At 33.6% G+C, this 13,279-nt stretch overlaps 2 protein-coding genes across 3 annotated transcripts; both read right to left on the reverse strand.

Moving 5' to 3' along the window:
- Window positions 1–464: 464 nt before the first annotated feature.
- LOC137835203 (oxoglutarate-dependent flavonoid 7-O-demethylase 1) lies at window positions 465–1,147 on the reverse strand. Its single transcript, XM_068643589.2, has 2 exons — window positions 947–1,147; window positions 465–756 (listed from the first exon to the last, which is right to left on the reverse strand). The coding sequence occupies exons 1-2, from the start codon at window positions 1,145–1,147 to the stop codon at window positions 514–516; spliced, it is 444 nt and encodes a 147-aa protein (XP_068499690.2). The 3' UTR covers window positions 465–513.
- Window positions 1,148–11,165: 10,018 nt separating this feature from the next.
- On the reverse strand, window positions 11,166–13,073 carry LOC137835204 (protein SRG1). 2 transcript variants are annotated; one of them, XM_068643590.2, is made up of 4 exons: window positions 12,751–13,073; window positions 12,229–12,476; window positions 11,834–12,158; window positions 11,166–11,641 (listed from the first exon to the last, which is right to left on the reverse strand). In XM_068643590.2, exons 1-4 carry the CDS (start codon window positions 13,006–13,008, stop codon window positions 11,399–11,401), a joined length of 1,074 nt encoding a protein of 357 aa, XP_068499691.1. In that variant the 5' UTR covers window positions 13,009–13,073; the 3' UTR covers window positions 11,166–11,398. The 2 variants fall into 2 exon arrangements, with proteins under 2 accessions (XP_068499691.1, XP_090158919.1); XM_090302793.1 differs by having other exon boundaries at window positions 11,166–11,646.
- Window positions 13,074–13,279: the final 206 nt, after the last annotated feature.

The raw sequence follows: 13,279 nt of genomic DNA on the forward strand, positions 1-13,279 counted from the left end.
TTGCTTTCTCAAAATTTAAAATATTAAAACTTTTACATTAAAATAAAGTTACACTAAAATATTAAAAATATTTTACTAAAAAAAGTCCGCAAAAAATAAAATAAAATATCATATTATCACCCTAGCCATATAGATGATGTTAAGTATGTAAATAGGTCAGCATAGAAAGACATGTTAATGTTAAATTCAGATAAGTCGAGATTTCCTTCTACGACCAAAAATACATATCAATAACATAACGTTTTCCCTTTTCCAAAACAATTTATATGGAAATTATATTATAAATTTAATCATAAAATTGATTGAAATTTATTTTTAGTTACAGAAACTGATGAAAAGAAGTTTAAAAGAGTTTAGGAGAGTCCTAGTGTAGGTTCAATTATTACGCTCTCTACAAACTCTTTTGATACATATCACTGATAGATATGAGATTAACATGCAGAACACGCGATGATACAGTAAAGTAAAGAATATCGAATTTGAATTTTCCTTCATATAGCTTCAACAGTGATGCTAAATTCTCATGACATCCACGTAGGACTTTCCATCAAGTTTTTGAGAAAATAGGCCCTTGAAATAGTCCTTCACTCCTATGCTTCTGAATCGTGGTGGTGTTTCTTCACTGATCAAGCTTGATGCAGGACCCACCACACCATCTTCATTTGGACTATAGAATGTTGCAATTGAGACTCTTTCTTTTTCTGCATTTACTGTTGCTCGATGCTCAATGCTTTTGTAAATTCCGTTCGTTGAAATCTATGCTTCAAACACATGCAAAATAGTGCAAAATCAAGTGAGTTTGACATTCACCGTGATATGCATAGTATATTTTGTGGTCCTCACTCCAATAATGTCTCAAAGACACTGCTACAGCATTGTTGAAAAAGAAAATGTTCTTAAACGAATGATATGAAACGATATAAAATCATTAATAATATAATATTACCTCTAATATGTCCCCAACATTTACAATGAATGCATTTGGAAAGGGGTTAACTGGAACCCACAAGCCATTTTTTCTTATCAGCAACCCTTCTACTTGATTGAGTTGTAGGAGAATAGTGAGTCCAGTTGAATCTGAATGAGGAGTGAGGCCAATAGCCTTATCTGGTTGAGGGCATGGAGGGTAGTAATTCATCCTCATCATCTAGCTATTTGGCTATTTGGTTCTGGGTTCCTAATCAACCCAAATTCCTCAATCATCTTCATGCTCTTTTATGATGTAACAAAAAATAAAAAATTAAGCAACCACAACTGTCAATTCATCACTAAAACACTCAAAACTGTTTAGGTTCACACACTCACTTGGTTTAATTGGTTTCATTCCTTATTCTTTTGTCATTCTCTATTCTAATCAATCATCCTGTTAATTTTCATGTATCAAAATTTCAACTAGATTTGAATAGAGATTCAATCATATTTTCTTTTCTAACCTGTGTCTAATTCATCTCAATATCCTACTATTTGATCATCATAAGGTTGGATCTTGGATTCAGAAATCCTCATTTTCTTGAAAGTTTTCCAATATAAAATGTCGATCGAATCGCCTTGATCTACAAGACCCTGGTGATGGCAAATTTTTCAATCTCTATTGCAATAACCACAGGGTTGTCCTGAGCTGAATCAATAATAGTAACATTATCAGTTGTGAAAAGAATTGGAGGAATCCTCGGTTGGTCCCTTCTAGTGGTTGGACTGATTGAATAGCTTGAATGATGGATTTGTGTCTCCTTTCTTGCGGTTTTTATTGATGAATGCAGAAGCTCCATGGATTGATGGTGGAACAAGGCTCTCCTAAGAGTGATGTTAGCCTTGGAGGTGCATGAGAAGTATGATTTGAGAGAGGTGAGGCCTACTCTTCTTGGAGGTGCAATTTCAGAATATTAAAAGCCTAATTCCTAAGAGGTTTAGGCAAAGAGTGAGAATGGCTCAAATTTGGCAGCATTTCACTAATGAATTAATCTTGCATTTACATGACCCAAGTTCCTCTATATATAGCAAGAGTGGGCTGAAAATGAAAAGAGAATTGGAGGGAAATTCAAATATTGGCACATGGGAAGGTGGCTCCTATATTCAGCATGTGCTAGGAGTTCTAGAACCTTACGCTCCACTTAGGCTAAATGTGGGCTGGACCTATGTTTAATTAGGAGTATAAAACTCTAATTAAACTTAGGTTAGCATATTAGGGACCACTTTGCATGTTTCAACAAAAGTACAAAAAAATTAAACTATGCTAATTTTGACAAAAAATGTAAAAACTATTCTACACTAGAGTTTATGACATGTAGAATGCGTCCTCTTGACCCCTCTTTGACCATAATTCTAGTGGTTGCCTCAATTTGACATTTTGGTGGCCTTTCAATTGATTGGTGTTGGGGCCTCTTTCATCATCCCCTCCCTCTTGAAAAGGATTTGTCCTCAAATCCAAGGCTTTGTCCTCATCATTAGTAGAGGGATGTATGTGTCTAGATGGTGTCCATCATCAACTCCTTCTTGAGAAAATCTATCCTCAGATCCATAGGGTCGATCTCGGATAGCAGCCTCTTGCTTTGACAACTAGGCTTGGCCTCCCAGATCAAACGTCCATCTATGGGAATCATTAAACAAAGAAAATGAGTTAGTTGAAGCAATTGTATAAAAATCAACTTTATGAAGTTGCCATTCCTCTTGTTTTTCTATTGTTTTTGGCAATTTCTCATAATATTTCTCTATTTGTTGTTGTATTTGTTCTTGAATCCTCTCATGCATTTTTTTAACAAATTTAGCTTTTGTAACTCCTTCCTTATGCACAAAGGTATGTGGATTAGGAAGGGGTAATAATCTAAAGGAGTAAGAGGATCAAAATCATTACAACTTCAAATGAAGAAATATTAATAGTCTTGTGAACTACTTTATCGTTTGCATAATTATCCCTAGAGTTGTTGATGGCATTCCTTTGAGCTCTTCTTTGTGTTTTGGTGATGAACTTGCGGAAGCTAGTGGAGGAGATGAAGCAAGGCCTTCCTAGGAAGTATGGGTGCCTTGAAGGTGCATGAGAGTGGGGAATTGGGGAGGTTCGGCCAGCCCTTTTGAAGGTGATGAAGTGAAGATTAAAACCTAGAGGCTAGGCAAGGAGTAGTGTATGACACAAATTTGGCAGCATAACAATACTCTATTCAATCTTCAAAATATACATGAGGTTGGCTCCTCCTTTTATAGGCTAAGGAGGACCTGAAATGATGACCTAAATGATGAGAAAATGCAAACCAAATGAAATGCAAAAGAGTAGCACATGGAGGCACATGGAGCACATGGCACATGGGTGCACATGGCCTCCTAACTTGCACATGGACGTCCTAGATTAGTGGAGAGCTTCTAGAAACCGTAGCTAATTTAGGTTAACTCATCCTTAATCCTAATTTGCAGAATTTAATCAAAGGTTCATAACGCTATGCTATTTACATCACAATTAAGACTAAGCTACACTTGATGGGCTTCTTGGGCATGTTTCCCTTTTATTCGTAACGCCCTTGCTCTTGGCCTAGACGCTCCTTTGTGGTTGCCCTTCATGCAAGGTTGTCCTAGATGCTCCTTTGTGGTCCTAGACGCTCCTTTTTGGGTTGCCTTCATGCAATGGTTGTCCTAGACGCTCTTGTGGGTGCCCTTTATGAAAGGTGGTGTGGGCCTCTTCCATCAGTTGTGATTGTCTCTCATGATTACTCTAAGCATAGTAGAAAAAGTTATATTTTCAACTTCATTTTGGTCATTTGTTTGAGGATGATAAGAAATTGAAAAGTTCAACTTAGTTCCAAGTTTTTCCAAAAGAATCCTCAAAATATGGTTTTCACATTTGGTTCTCTATTTAACACTATGCTTGGAGATAAACCATGAAGTCTTATCACTTCTCTGAAGAAGAGCTTATCCATAACCATAAAAATGGAATCAAAACCTTTTGTTGTCCTATGAAGTTCTAATATAAAATCTATGCTTATGTCTTCCCATGGAGCACTTGCAAAAGGTGAAGGAGCATGGAGTTCATGAGACATTGCCTTAGAGTTAGTTTTAAAATAAGAAATACATCTAGGGTAATGTTTTTGAACATCTTTCCTCATGGGTGACCAAAAGAATTTTCCTTTTAAAAGCTTTAGAGTTTTATCAACTCTAAATTGGCCCATGAGTTCTCCTTCATGAAGAATTTCTTTTTTATGTGTGAAGGTAGTCTCGTTGGTACGACCATTGAGCACGGAAATTTTAACACTTTGCAATGGTCGTCTCAATAAGACATGACAAGTTTCTTTAGGCACTAGCTCACATAAAAATTTATCTTTGTAGATGTCTATAGATAACTTGACCCTCACTTGTTGGTGATATCTTAGCACATGCTTAAAATAATCTACTACATATTTATCTATGCAATCCCCTTTTAAGGGTTCCTTTTTCACTATGCTTGTAAGGGATGTTGTAAGATATTCCTTATTCTTTCTAGATTCACACAACCCCTCACTTGGCTTTTCTATTTCTTTCTTCTTCTTTTTCTCATTTTCTTCACTCTCACTAGTTTCTTTTTCTTGGCTACTATATTCATCTTTGTTCCTTAAGATCATAGATCTTTCATTGGAACAACTAGATGCTAAATGACCCTTACCAAGACATTCTAAACATTGAATTTCTTTAGCTTGAGTGTGTGAGATATGCTCGGCTAAGTTTTTGGAAAGTTTTAGAGATGTTTCTTTTATATGTTCTTCCCCTCTTTGGAACTCATCCTTGTCATAAGATACAGAGTATTAACTTTGTTTTTAACTTGATTGTTTTCACAAAATTTGTTTTTCAACTTTAATGCTAAGTTGAATCAAGTCATTTAAATCTCTATAAAATAAAAGTTCAACTTTGTTTCTTATGTCAAGTTTGAGACCACTTAAAAATCTAGCTATGGTGGTATGGTTGTCTTCGTTAATCCTTGCCCTTTTTATATATATCGCCATCTTTTGCTAATATTCTTCTACACTTAGATTTTTTTGATGACGTCCTTGGAGTTTGTCCATTGACTTCCTGTTGTAGGATGAAGGAATATGACGGCATCTCAAGGCTCCCCTAAGGTCATTCCAATATGTAATGGGAGGGTCCTTGTGGAGATGTCTCTCTCTTTTTAGGGCAATCCACCAATTCATAGCATTTCCTTGAAAACTTAATATGGCTAAGGGTACCTTTCTTTCCTCACTTACTCTATGTCAAACAAACAATTGTTCTACCTTCATTTCCCAATCTAGATAGGTTTCTACATTTTCTTTCCCATGGAAATAAGGTAGATCTACCCTAACCTCCTTAGTGCTTTCTTGTTCTTTTCTTTCTCTTCTAGTTCTCCTAGGGGGTGGTTGATAATATTCATTTATCCTAAGACTTTCTTCCCCAAAAGATTCATGATTGTGAGAACTAAATGCATGTAAATATATTTTTTTAGATTTTTGAGAGCTTTCATCCTTTTCTTTAGTCATTTTTAATTCTTTGATTTGTACCTCATGTTCCCATTGTCTATATGAGAATGATTGAAAGTCCTTGGCTAATTGTTTTAAAACAGTTTTAATGGACTTTATATCACTTTCACTAGATTTAGAAGAGTGAGTTGACATGACTAAAGCTTTCTGTTTAAAAGTATTTTACCTCAAGAAAGAAAAGGAAAGTAGTGAAGGTAGCTTTTCAAGAAAGAGAGGTGAGTCACTAGGACTTCTTAAGTACCAAGTCTTTCCTTGCCAAAACCTATCCCTAAAAAACTTCACACAATTCTTTTTCTAAGTAAATTACATAGATCACAATGAAGAATGAAAAGTCAATTTTATACAAAGGAAAACAATGCAAAGCAATTAAGCAAACAAAACAAATAAGCAATGCTAATCAAGTAATTAACGTAAAGTAATTAGCTAAGCATAATTAAAGATTGCTAACTACAAAGCTTTAAGCTAGACGATTCCTAAGGTGAGGCTTCTAGACACTTGGAGCCTTTGAAGACACACTCACCGTCTATATGTGATTAATCCACTAATTAATCAAAGGTTAAATGTAATTACAACTCAAAGAAATACAGAGAAAATGAATTACACAAATTAAAATTCAGATTTCCTAAACTATGCACTCCTTGGCTTGTAATTGCTCTTCTTTGTTGTGTTCTCCAAAGCGTGTGTGTGTTTGTATTTGTATTTTGCTGCAGCTCCTTACCTTAACCTCTTATGAATAGACAATTAAATTCTCCAAAACAGTACCTACTAAGTAGAGGTAGACTCACCACAAAGTCAATTCCACTTAACAAGCACCAATTGAATTTATCCACCAACAATTTAGAGGTCAAGAAAAGAAAGCAAAAAACAAATTAAATTTTAAAATAGTACCACAAAAAATGGATTTGAATTATGTGACACAACTTAGAAAGAGTTTAGAATCATATTGGACAAGCAAATAAAAATAGGCCCTCAACAAAGGATAGCACACAAAAGGAACCTAAAGAAAGGCACTAGAATTGATTAGAAAAACCAAAACAACAATACTGGAAAATTCAGGTTCAGAAAGCGTGACTTAAAATATTTATGCTGAGCTGGCTATTTTGAATTTGCTTCTGAAAATTTAACCACAAATGATTCAATGTCTTAACAAACTTTTGGCGCTGGAATCACACCAAAAATATGCACCAATTAATTGTGATAAATTTTTCAAAAATCACTGTCCAACTACCGTATATTTTGGTGCCAGGATGCACTCTTTTTTTTTTGTTTTATTTATCATTTTTTCTCTATTTTTTCTTTTTGTCTGATTCTTTTATTCTTGATTTTCTAACACATCAAACTGTATTAATCCAGATTTTCATAATTTTTCTCCAACGTATTTGAAATTCATAACAAAAAAATAGTTAGTGCAGAATTTGAAAAACACAGGAGTCCTAATTCTGGAATTCAAAAACAGTACAAGAAACTTCAAAAACACAATGGAGTAGATGTATATGAATTTGTATGGAACTAGCATACAAATATGAACTCAAACTAAAAGAAAAATGCACCAAAGGATCAATCAAACACAGAAATATAAATCTGGACTCAAATGAAATCAAGAAACCAAAATTATCAACAAATTCAACACTACAAGGATTTGATGACAAATTAGGAAAAACAAGACTTAGACAAAACATAATAGGATTCATAAATTAAAATGACTCAAAACACATCATATGAACTGAATAAAATTTCAAACAAGACTCAAACAACCTAAAATCAAAACAGCAACACAATTCTATATAGATTCCTACACAAAATATGAAAATAAGAAGCTCAAGAACAATTTGAACATTTTGCACGGATTGAATTGCTTCAAACAGCACCTAAATCAAATTAAAAAGAATAACACAGCAAGACAACATGAAGAAGTGAAGAACAACACGGAAATAAGAAGAACACAATCATAAAATTGTAAGAAGACACTTAGCTCTTGTAGAACCTATGCTCATAATACCAAATGATGGATTTGTGTCTCCTTTCTTGCAGGTTTTGTTGATGAATGCGGAAGCTCCATGGATTGATGGTGGAACAAGGCTCTCCTAAGAGTGATGTTAGCCTTGGAGGTGCATGAGAAGTATGATTTGAGAGAGGTGAGGCCTACTCTTCTTGGAGGTGCAATTTCAGAATATTAAAAGCCTAATTCCTAAGAGGTTTAGGCAAAGAGTGAGAATGACTCAAATTTGGCAGCATTTCACTAATGAATTAATCTTGCATTTACATGACCCAAGCTCCTCTATATATAGCAAGAGTGGGCTGAAAATGAAAAGAGAATTGGAGGGAAATTCAAATGTTGGCACATGGGAAGGTGGCTCCTAAATTCAACACATGTGAGGTAGGTTCTAGAATTCTTCCATGTGCTAGGAGTTCTAGAACCTTACGCTCCACTTAGGCTAAATGTGGGCTGGACCTAAGTTTAATTAGGAGTAGGAAACTTTAATTAAACTTAGGTTAGCATATTAGGTACCACTTTGCATGTTTCAACAAAAATACAAAAGAATTAAACTATGCTACTTTTGACAAAAAATGTAAAAACTATTCTACACTAGACTTTATGACATGTAGAATGCGTCCTCTTGACCCCTCTTTGACCTTAACTCTAGTGGTTTCCTCAATTTGATATTTTGGTGGCCTTTCAATGGATTGGTGTTGGGGCCTCTTCCATCACCGAAGGTGCTTCTTGTAGGCTGAACTAAAACACCCCCTGCATGCAAATCCTCTCGCAATGGTATTAATGACCTCGCGAACATCGTGTCTTGAATGGTCGTCACGTCGAGGACTTTCACTTCTTCTTGAATAATTACCCCGTCTGGGGATCTCACTTCTTCTTTGTTGTTTCATAAGGCGTCAGTCGTCCTTAGAACGTCGTGACCTTGTAGCTAAAGATGACATATGGTGCGATCAACTTGTAGCGTATTGAGTGCTAAACTTTGTCGACAAAGTTTTGAAACTATCTACTGAATTGGGCGGAAGCTGCGTAAACCAACTGAGTGCTCTGAGAGAAGTTGGAAAAACCATGCACCATATCGCCTTATTCGTAGTGTATAGATTCATTTGTGTTTTATAGATGTTCATGTGTTCTTTCGGATCTGTAGAACCATCATAGAGTTTGATATTAAGTTCTTTCCATTTGGTAGGGAGTTGTGCCTCTATGATCTCATCGGTGAAAGGGTTTCCATTTGGATCATCATCTTCATCAATTATTGGAGTTCGTTCGGTATGCCGTTTCTATGCTTGCTGAGTGTGTCTAAACGGTTATTGATTTCTCCTGATTATGGGTAGGATCATTTGAACAAGATTTCTCTCTATGCTCGGATCTAGCGATTCGTCGTTTCGACTCCTCATTTTGTTCCTTGAGGAGAGACACCCCTTCTTCATTCTTTTGTCAATCTTCAGTGCTTTTTTGGCACATCTCTTCCATTTGCTTTTGAAGTGTTTTGAACATAGCGATCTGGTCATCAGAAATTTGATCCTTGTTTATTGTGTGCCTTGTCGAAATCATTGTTGTTTGTTGTATTTATCTCGACCTCACGGTGGGTACCAATTCTACTTGTAAAGACAAAGTGGACATAGATAGTACCTAAAATTGATTGTACAATTGTTGACGTCTCGGTCGTTCGATCGCTCCCTCGTTCCTCACTTCAAGTTCCTTCTATGATTCTAGTTGCTCGGTCGGGGTTGACCTAAAAAAGGTACTCCGGTGATCAAGTAAGTACTCAGTACAATGTATATTATGAACTGATCAAATGTGTACCTTGCTACTTTGTAGAGAGTTTATTTATAATGTTTAGTCATGGATCATCTGTTGTAATGGGTTGAATCTATCGTATATTAAGTTAACTTGATTTGGGATTCTCTGATTTCTCAGGACATTACCCGAATTTGGTGGAACATGTCCTATATTTTCAAAGAGTTTTTGCAACTGCCTTAAATGTTATTCATTATAATTGCTTAAATGTATTCTCAACCGATCGATCACCGAGACCGAGTGCTCGTCTGGTACGACCCGACCATTTCAAGTAAGCCATTTCTCTGTATACCTTTTCTTTCTCTTCAACCATTTTTATATTGTATTTGCTTCTTCAAGAAGTCACGCTGAATAATAGAGTCCCAAAGATTAATAATATGTAATTATTTTTCTTTTTCTCTCTCGTTTTCTGTGTTCTGTTCTGCTAGAGTTTATTTTGCCCTCTTTTGTTTTCACGTTTCAAACGGTGATTCCGTGTTCATTATTCTTCATTTTCACACATGAAGCATGATCAGCTTTCAATATTTATATATTGAAATGTAGCAAATAGATACTAGCCAAGATGTTAGGCTATCCGTGGATTTTGTTAGTACAATGTTGCATGTGCATTCACTATTTATTTGAAAAATATCGTTAATCATTCAATAATTATTAAATTAATATAACGAACAAGAAAAGGAAACCTAAATTTAATCATGTTAAATACCTGACCTTGTAAAGATTATTCAATTTGGCACCACGGAAAAGGATAAAGTTAATTTGTTCCCACTTTCCGACCTTTTGATCAAGATGTGACAATAATTATTAATTTGTTATTATAGAAGTATATACCATTTTGGGTGAATTAGTGTATATTCATAATTAAATGTGAGTAGAAGGAGTCAATATTGGCCAAATTGATTTTGAAAGAAATGATAGTATGCTTCATCAATTTAAGTTAAACATATGTGGGTCCAATTTTCACGGTAGGTTAAAAGCAATTTTGTTTAGCTTCTATATTTTAGGTTAACAATCAAACGTACATTTAATCTTGTAAAATTGATTTTGTTAAATTAGTTTTTCATTATTAAGAGAATGCATGTACTGGTAAGGTAAACTTGTTAATTTAAGATTTACTCAATAAAAAATGATTTAATTGATTTAATAGGTTTTCATATAATTTTTCTTAAAATTCTTGTTAATTTAAGATTTATTCAATAAAAAATAATTTAATTGATTTAATAGGTTTTCATATAATATTTTTTAAATTTTTTATTAATAAGTATAAATTATTTAAGTATCTTTTTTTTATATTTTTTATATATGAAAACTTTATAAAAAAAATAGTTTTTTGCTAAAATAATGTATGGTTAGAGTTTATTTACTAAAGTAAGTCAAAAGTATATAATGTAAAGTTTTTTATCCAACACAAAGATTAGTTTAAAAAAAATCATATCGTTTACACGAATTCAATTTATAATAATTTATCTAAAATCACTTTATAGGCATAAAAAATTCAACGCAAAGTCGAACCACTAAATAACCCGAACGTTTTTCTATACGTCACTTTGAATTAAAAAATTTAGATTGAATATTATTACATAAACAATTGCAGAACGAATAACAAAAATTAGAGTAAATTATTTTTGCTTTCTCAAAATTTAAATTATTAAAACTTTTACATTAAAATAAAGTTACACTAAAATATTAAAAATATTTTACTACAAAAAAATCTGCAAAAAATAAAATAAAACATCATATTATCACCCTAGCCATATAGATGATGTTAAGTATGTAAATAGGTCAGCATAGAAAGACATGTTAATGTTAAATTCAGATAAGTCGAGATTTCCTTCTACGACCAAAAATACATATCAATAACATAACGTTTTCCCTTTTCCAAAACAATTTATATGGAAATTATATTATAAATTTAATCATAAAATTGATTGAAATTTATTTTTAGTTACAGAAACTGATGAAAAGAAGGTTAAAAGAGTTTAGGAGAGTCCTAGTGTAGGTTCAATTATTACGCTCTCTACAAACTCTTTTGATACACATCACTGATAGATATGATTAACATGCAGAACACACGATGATACAATAAAGTAAAGAATATCGAATTTGAATTTTCCTTCATATAGCTTCAACAGTGATGCTAAATTCTCATGACATCCACGTAGGACTTTCCATCAAGTTTTTGAGAAAATAGGCCCTTGAAATAGTCCTTCACTCCTATGCTTCTGAATCGTGGTGGTGTTTCTTCACTGATCAAGCTTGATGCAGGACCCACCACACCATCTTCATTTGGACTATAGAATGTTGCAATTGAGACTCTTTCTTTTTCTGCATTTACTGTTGCTCGATGCTCTATGCTTTTGTAAATTCCATTCGTTGTAATCTATCCTTCAAACACATGCAAAATAGTGCAAAATCTAGTGAGTTTGGCATTCACTGTGATCTGCATATTTTAGTAGATTTTATGGTCCTCACTCCAATAATGTCTCAAAGACACTGCTACAGCATTTTTAAAAAAGAAAATGTTCTTAAACGAAAGATAAATGATATAAAATAATTAATAATATAATATTACCTCTAATATGTCCCCAACATTTACAATGAATGCATTTGGAAAGGGGTTAACTGGAACCCACAAGCCATCTTTTCTTATCTGCAACCCTTCTACATGATTGAGTTGTAGGAGAATAGTGAGTCCAATTGAATCTGAATGAGGAGTGAGGCCAATAACCTTATCTGGTTGAGGGCATGGAGGGTAGTAATTCATCCTCATCATCTGTATTCCATCTTCAAACAATCCCTTTATTTCCTTTTCTTCAATCTTCAAAGCTTTTCCCATATGAGCAATAATAACCAAGGCCAGATCTTTGATTTCCTGTGAGTAAACTTCTAGAGTGTGTCTGCATGACAAAGAGGCATTTGAGATATCATATGACATGTAAACACAGAGACCAGAGTGAGAGAGAGAACCTGAAAGGATGAGGGAGCTTTGGAAATAAGTGAGGCATTCTTAAGTGTTTTGGAAGGGTTATCATGTAATAAAGGTCAGCCCAATCAAGTTTCTGATCTTCACTCACAACAAATGCTTGTCCAAAACCTTCCATATGTTCTGAATTCTGCCAAAACTTTTTCTTCTCCGACATAGGAAGGTTGAAAAATTCTTCAATTTCCAGCTTTACTTTCTCCAACAAGGAAATACTAACCCCATGATTTACCAGCTAAACAATTAAAAACCAATTAAGATAGAATCCATCATCTTTATCTTTATGAGAGTAAAAACAATGATAATATATATAATTTATTTTTCTTATCCGCATAATAATAAATATAAATCAAATATTATAATGAAAAAATAATTTATGAAACTGTAACTTGAGTGTAGGAGGAAGATGGTGGTGTGAAAGTATAGAATCAGAAACCTACACAAATTAAGTATAGAGTTATAGTTTTATGAATTACATTCACAGATAAACAAATAATAATAATAAAAACCTGGAAGAATCCCCAATCTTTGCAAGCGAGATGAAGCTTTTCCAATTCTAAACTTTTAGATTCTGCAGAAAGCAAGTTGTGCATGTCAATAACTGGAATCTCAAGACTATGAGCTTCTTGAGAGATGAGGAGCATGTGTTGATCATGGTGAGGTTGAATGTATCTCTGAGGAACTGTACGCAAATTCTGTTTAGACAACTCTTGAACTGATGGTACCAGAAGTGAAGTTCCGGAAGGGTTCTTGGTGATATCTTCCATGGCTAAAGTATTTGTATTATTATTCTCAATATGGCAAAAGTTCACTCTTCTTTTTCCTCCCACACACCTACACTTCTTCTCAAACGGGGAAGTCTTTTATACACATAATTTCAGAAATAAAAAATAATATTTTTTTAATTTTGAATTATAACAGTGCAAAAATCATTAACTAAAAACTTAAATAAATAATTAATTATTATATTAATTAAATTAAATATTATTTTGAAAATAATGTAATTGTTAATATCTATTTTTTTTTATTATTAATAAA

Source organism: Phaseolus vulgaris, chromosome 5 (assembly GCF_051622355.1).
Source record: "Phaseolus vulgaris cultivar YP4 chromosome 5, ASM5162235v1, whole genome shotgun sequence".
Taxonomy (NCBI): Eukaryota; Viridiplantae; Streptophyta; class Magnoliopsida; order Fabales; family Fabaceae; genus Phaseolus; species Phaseolus vulgaris.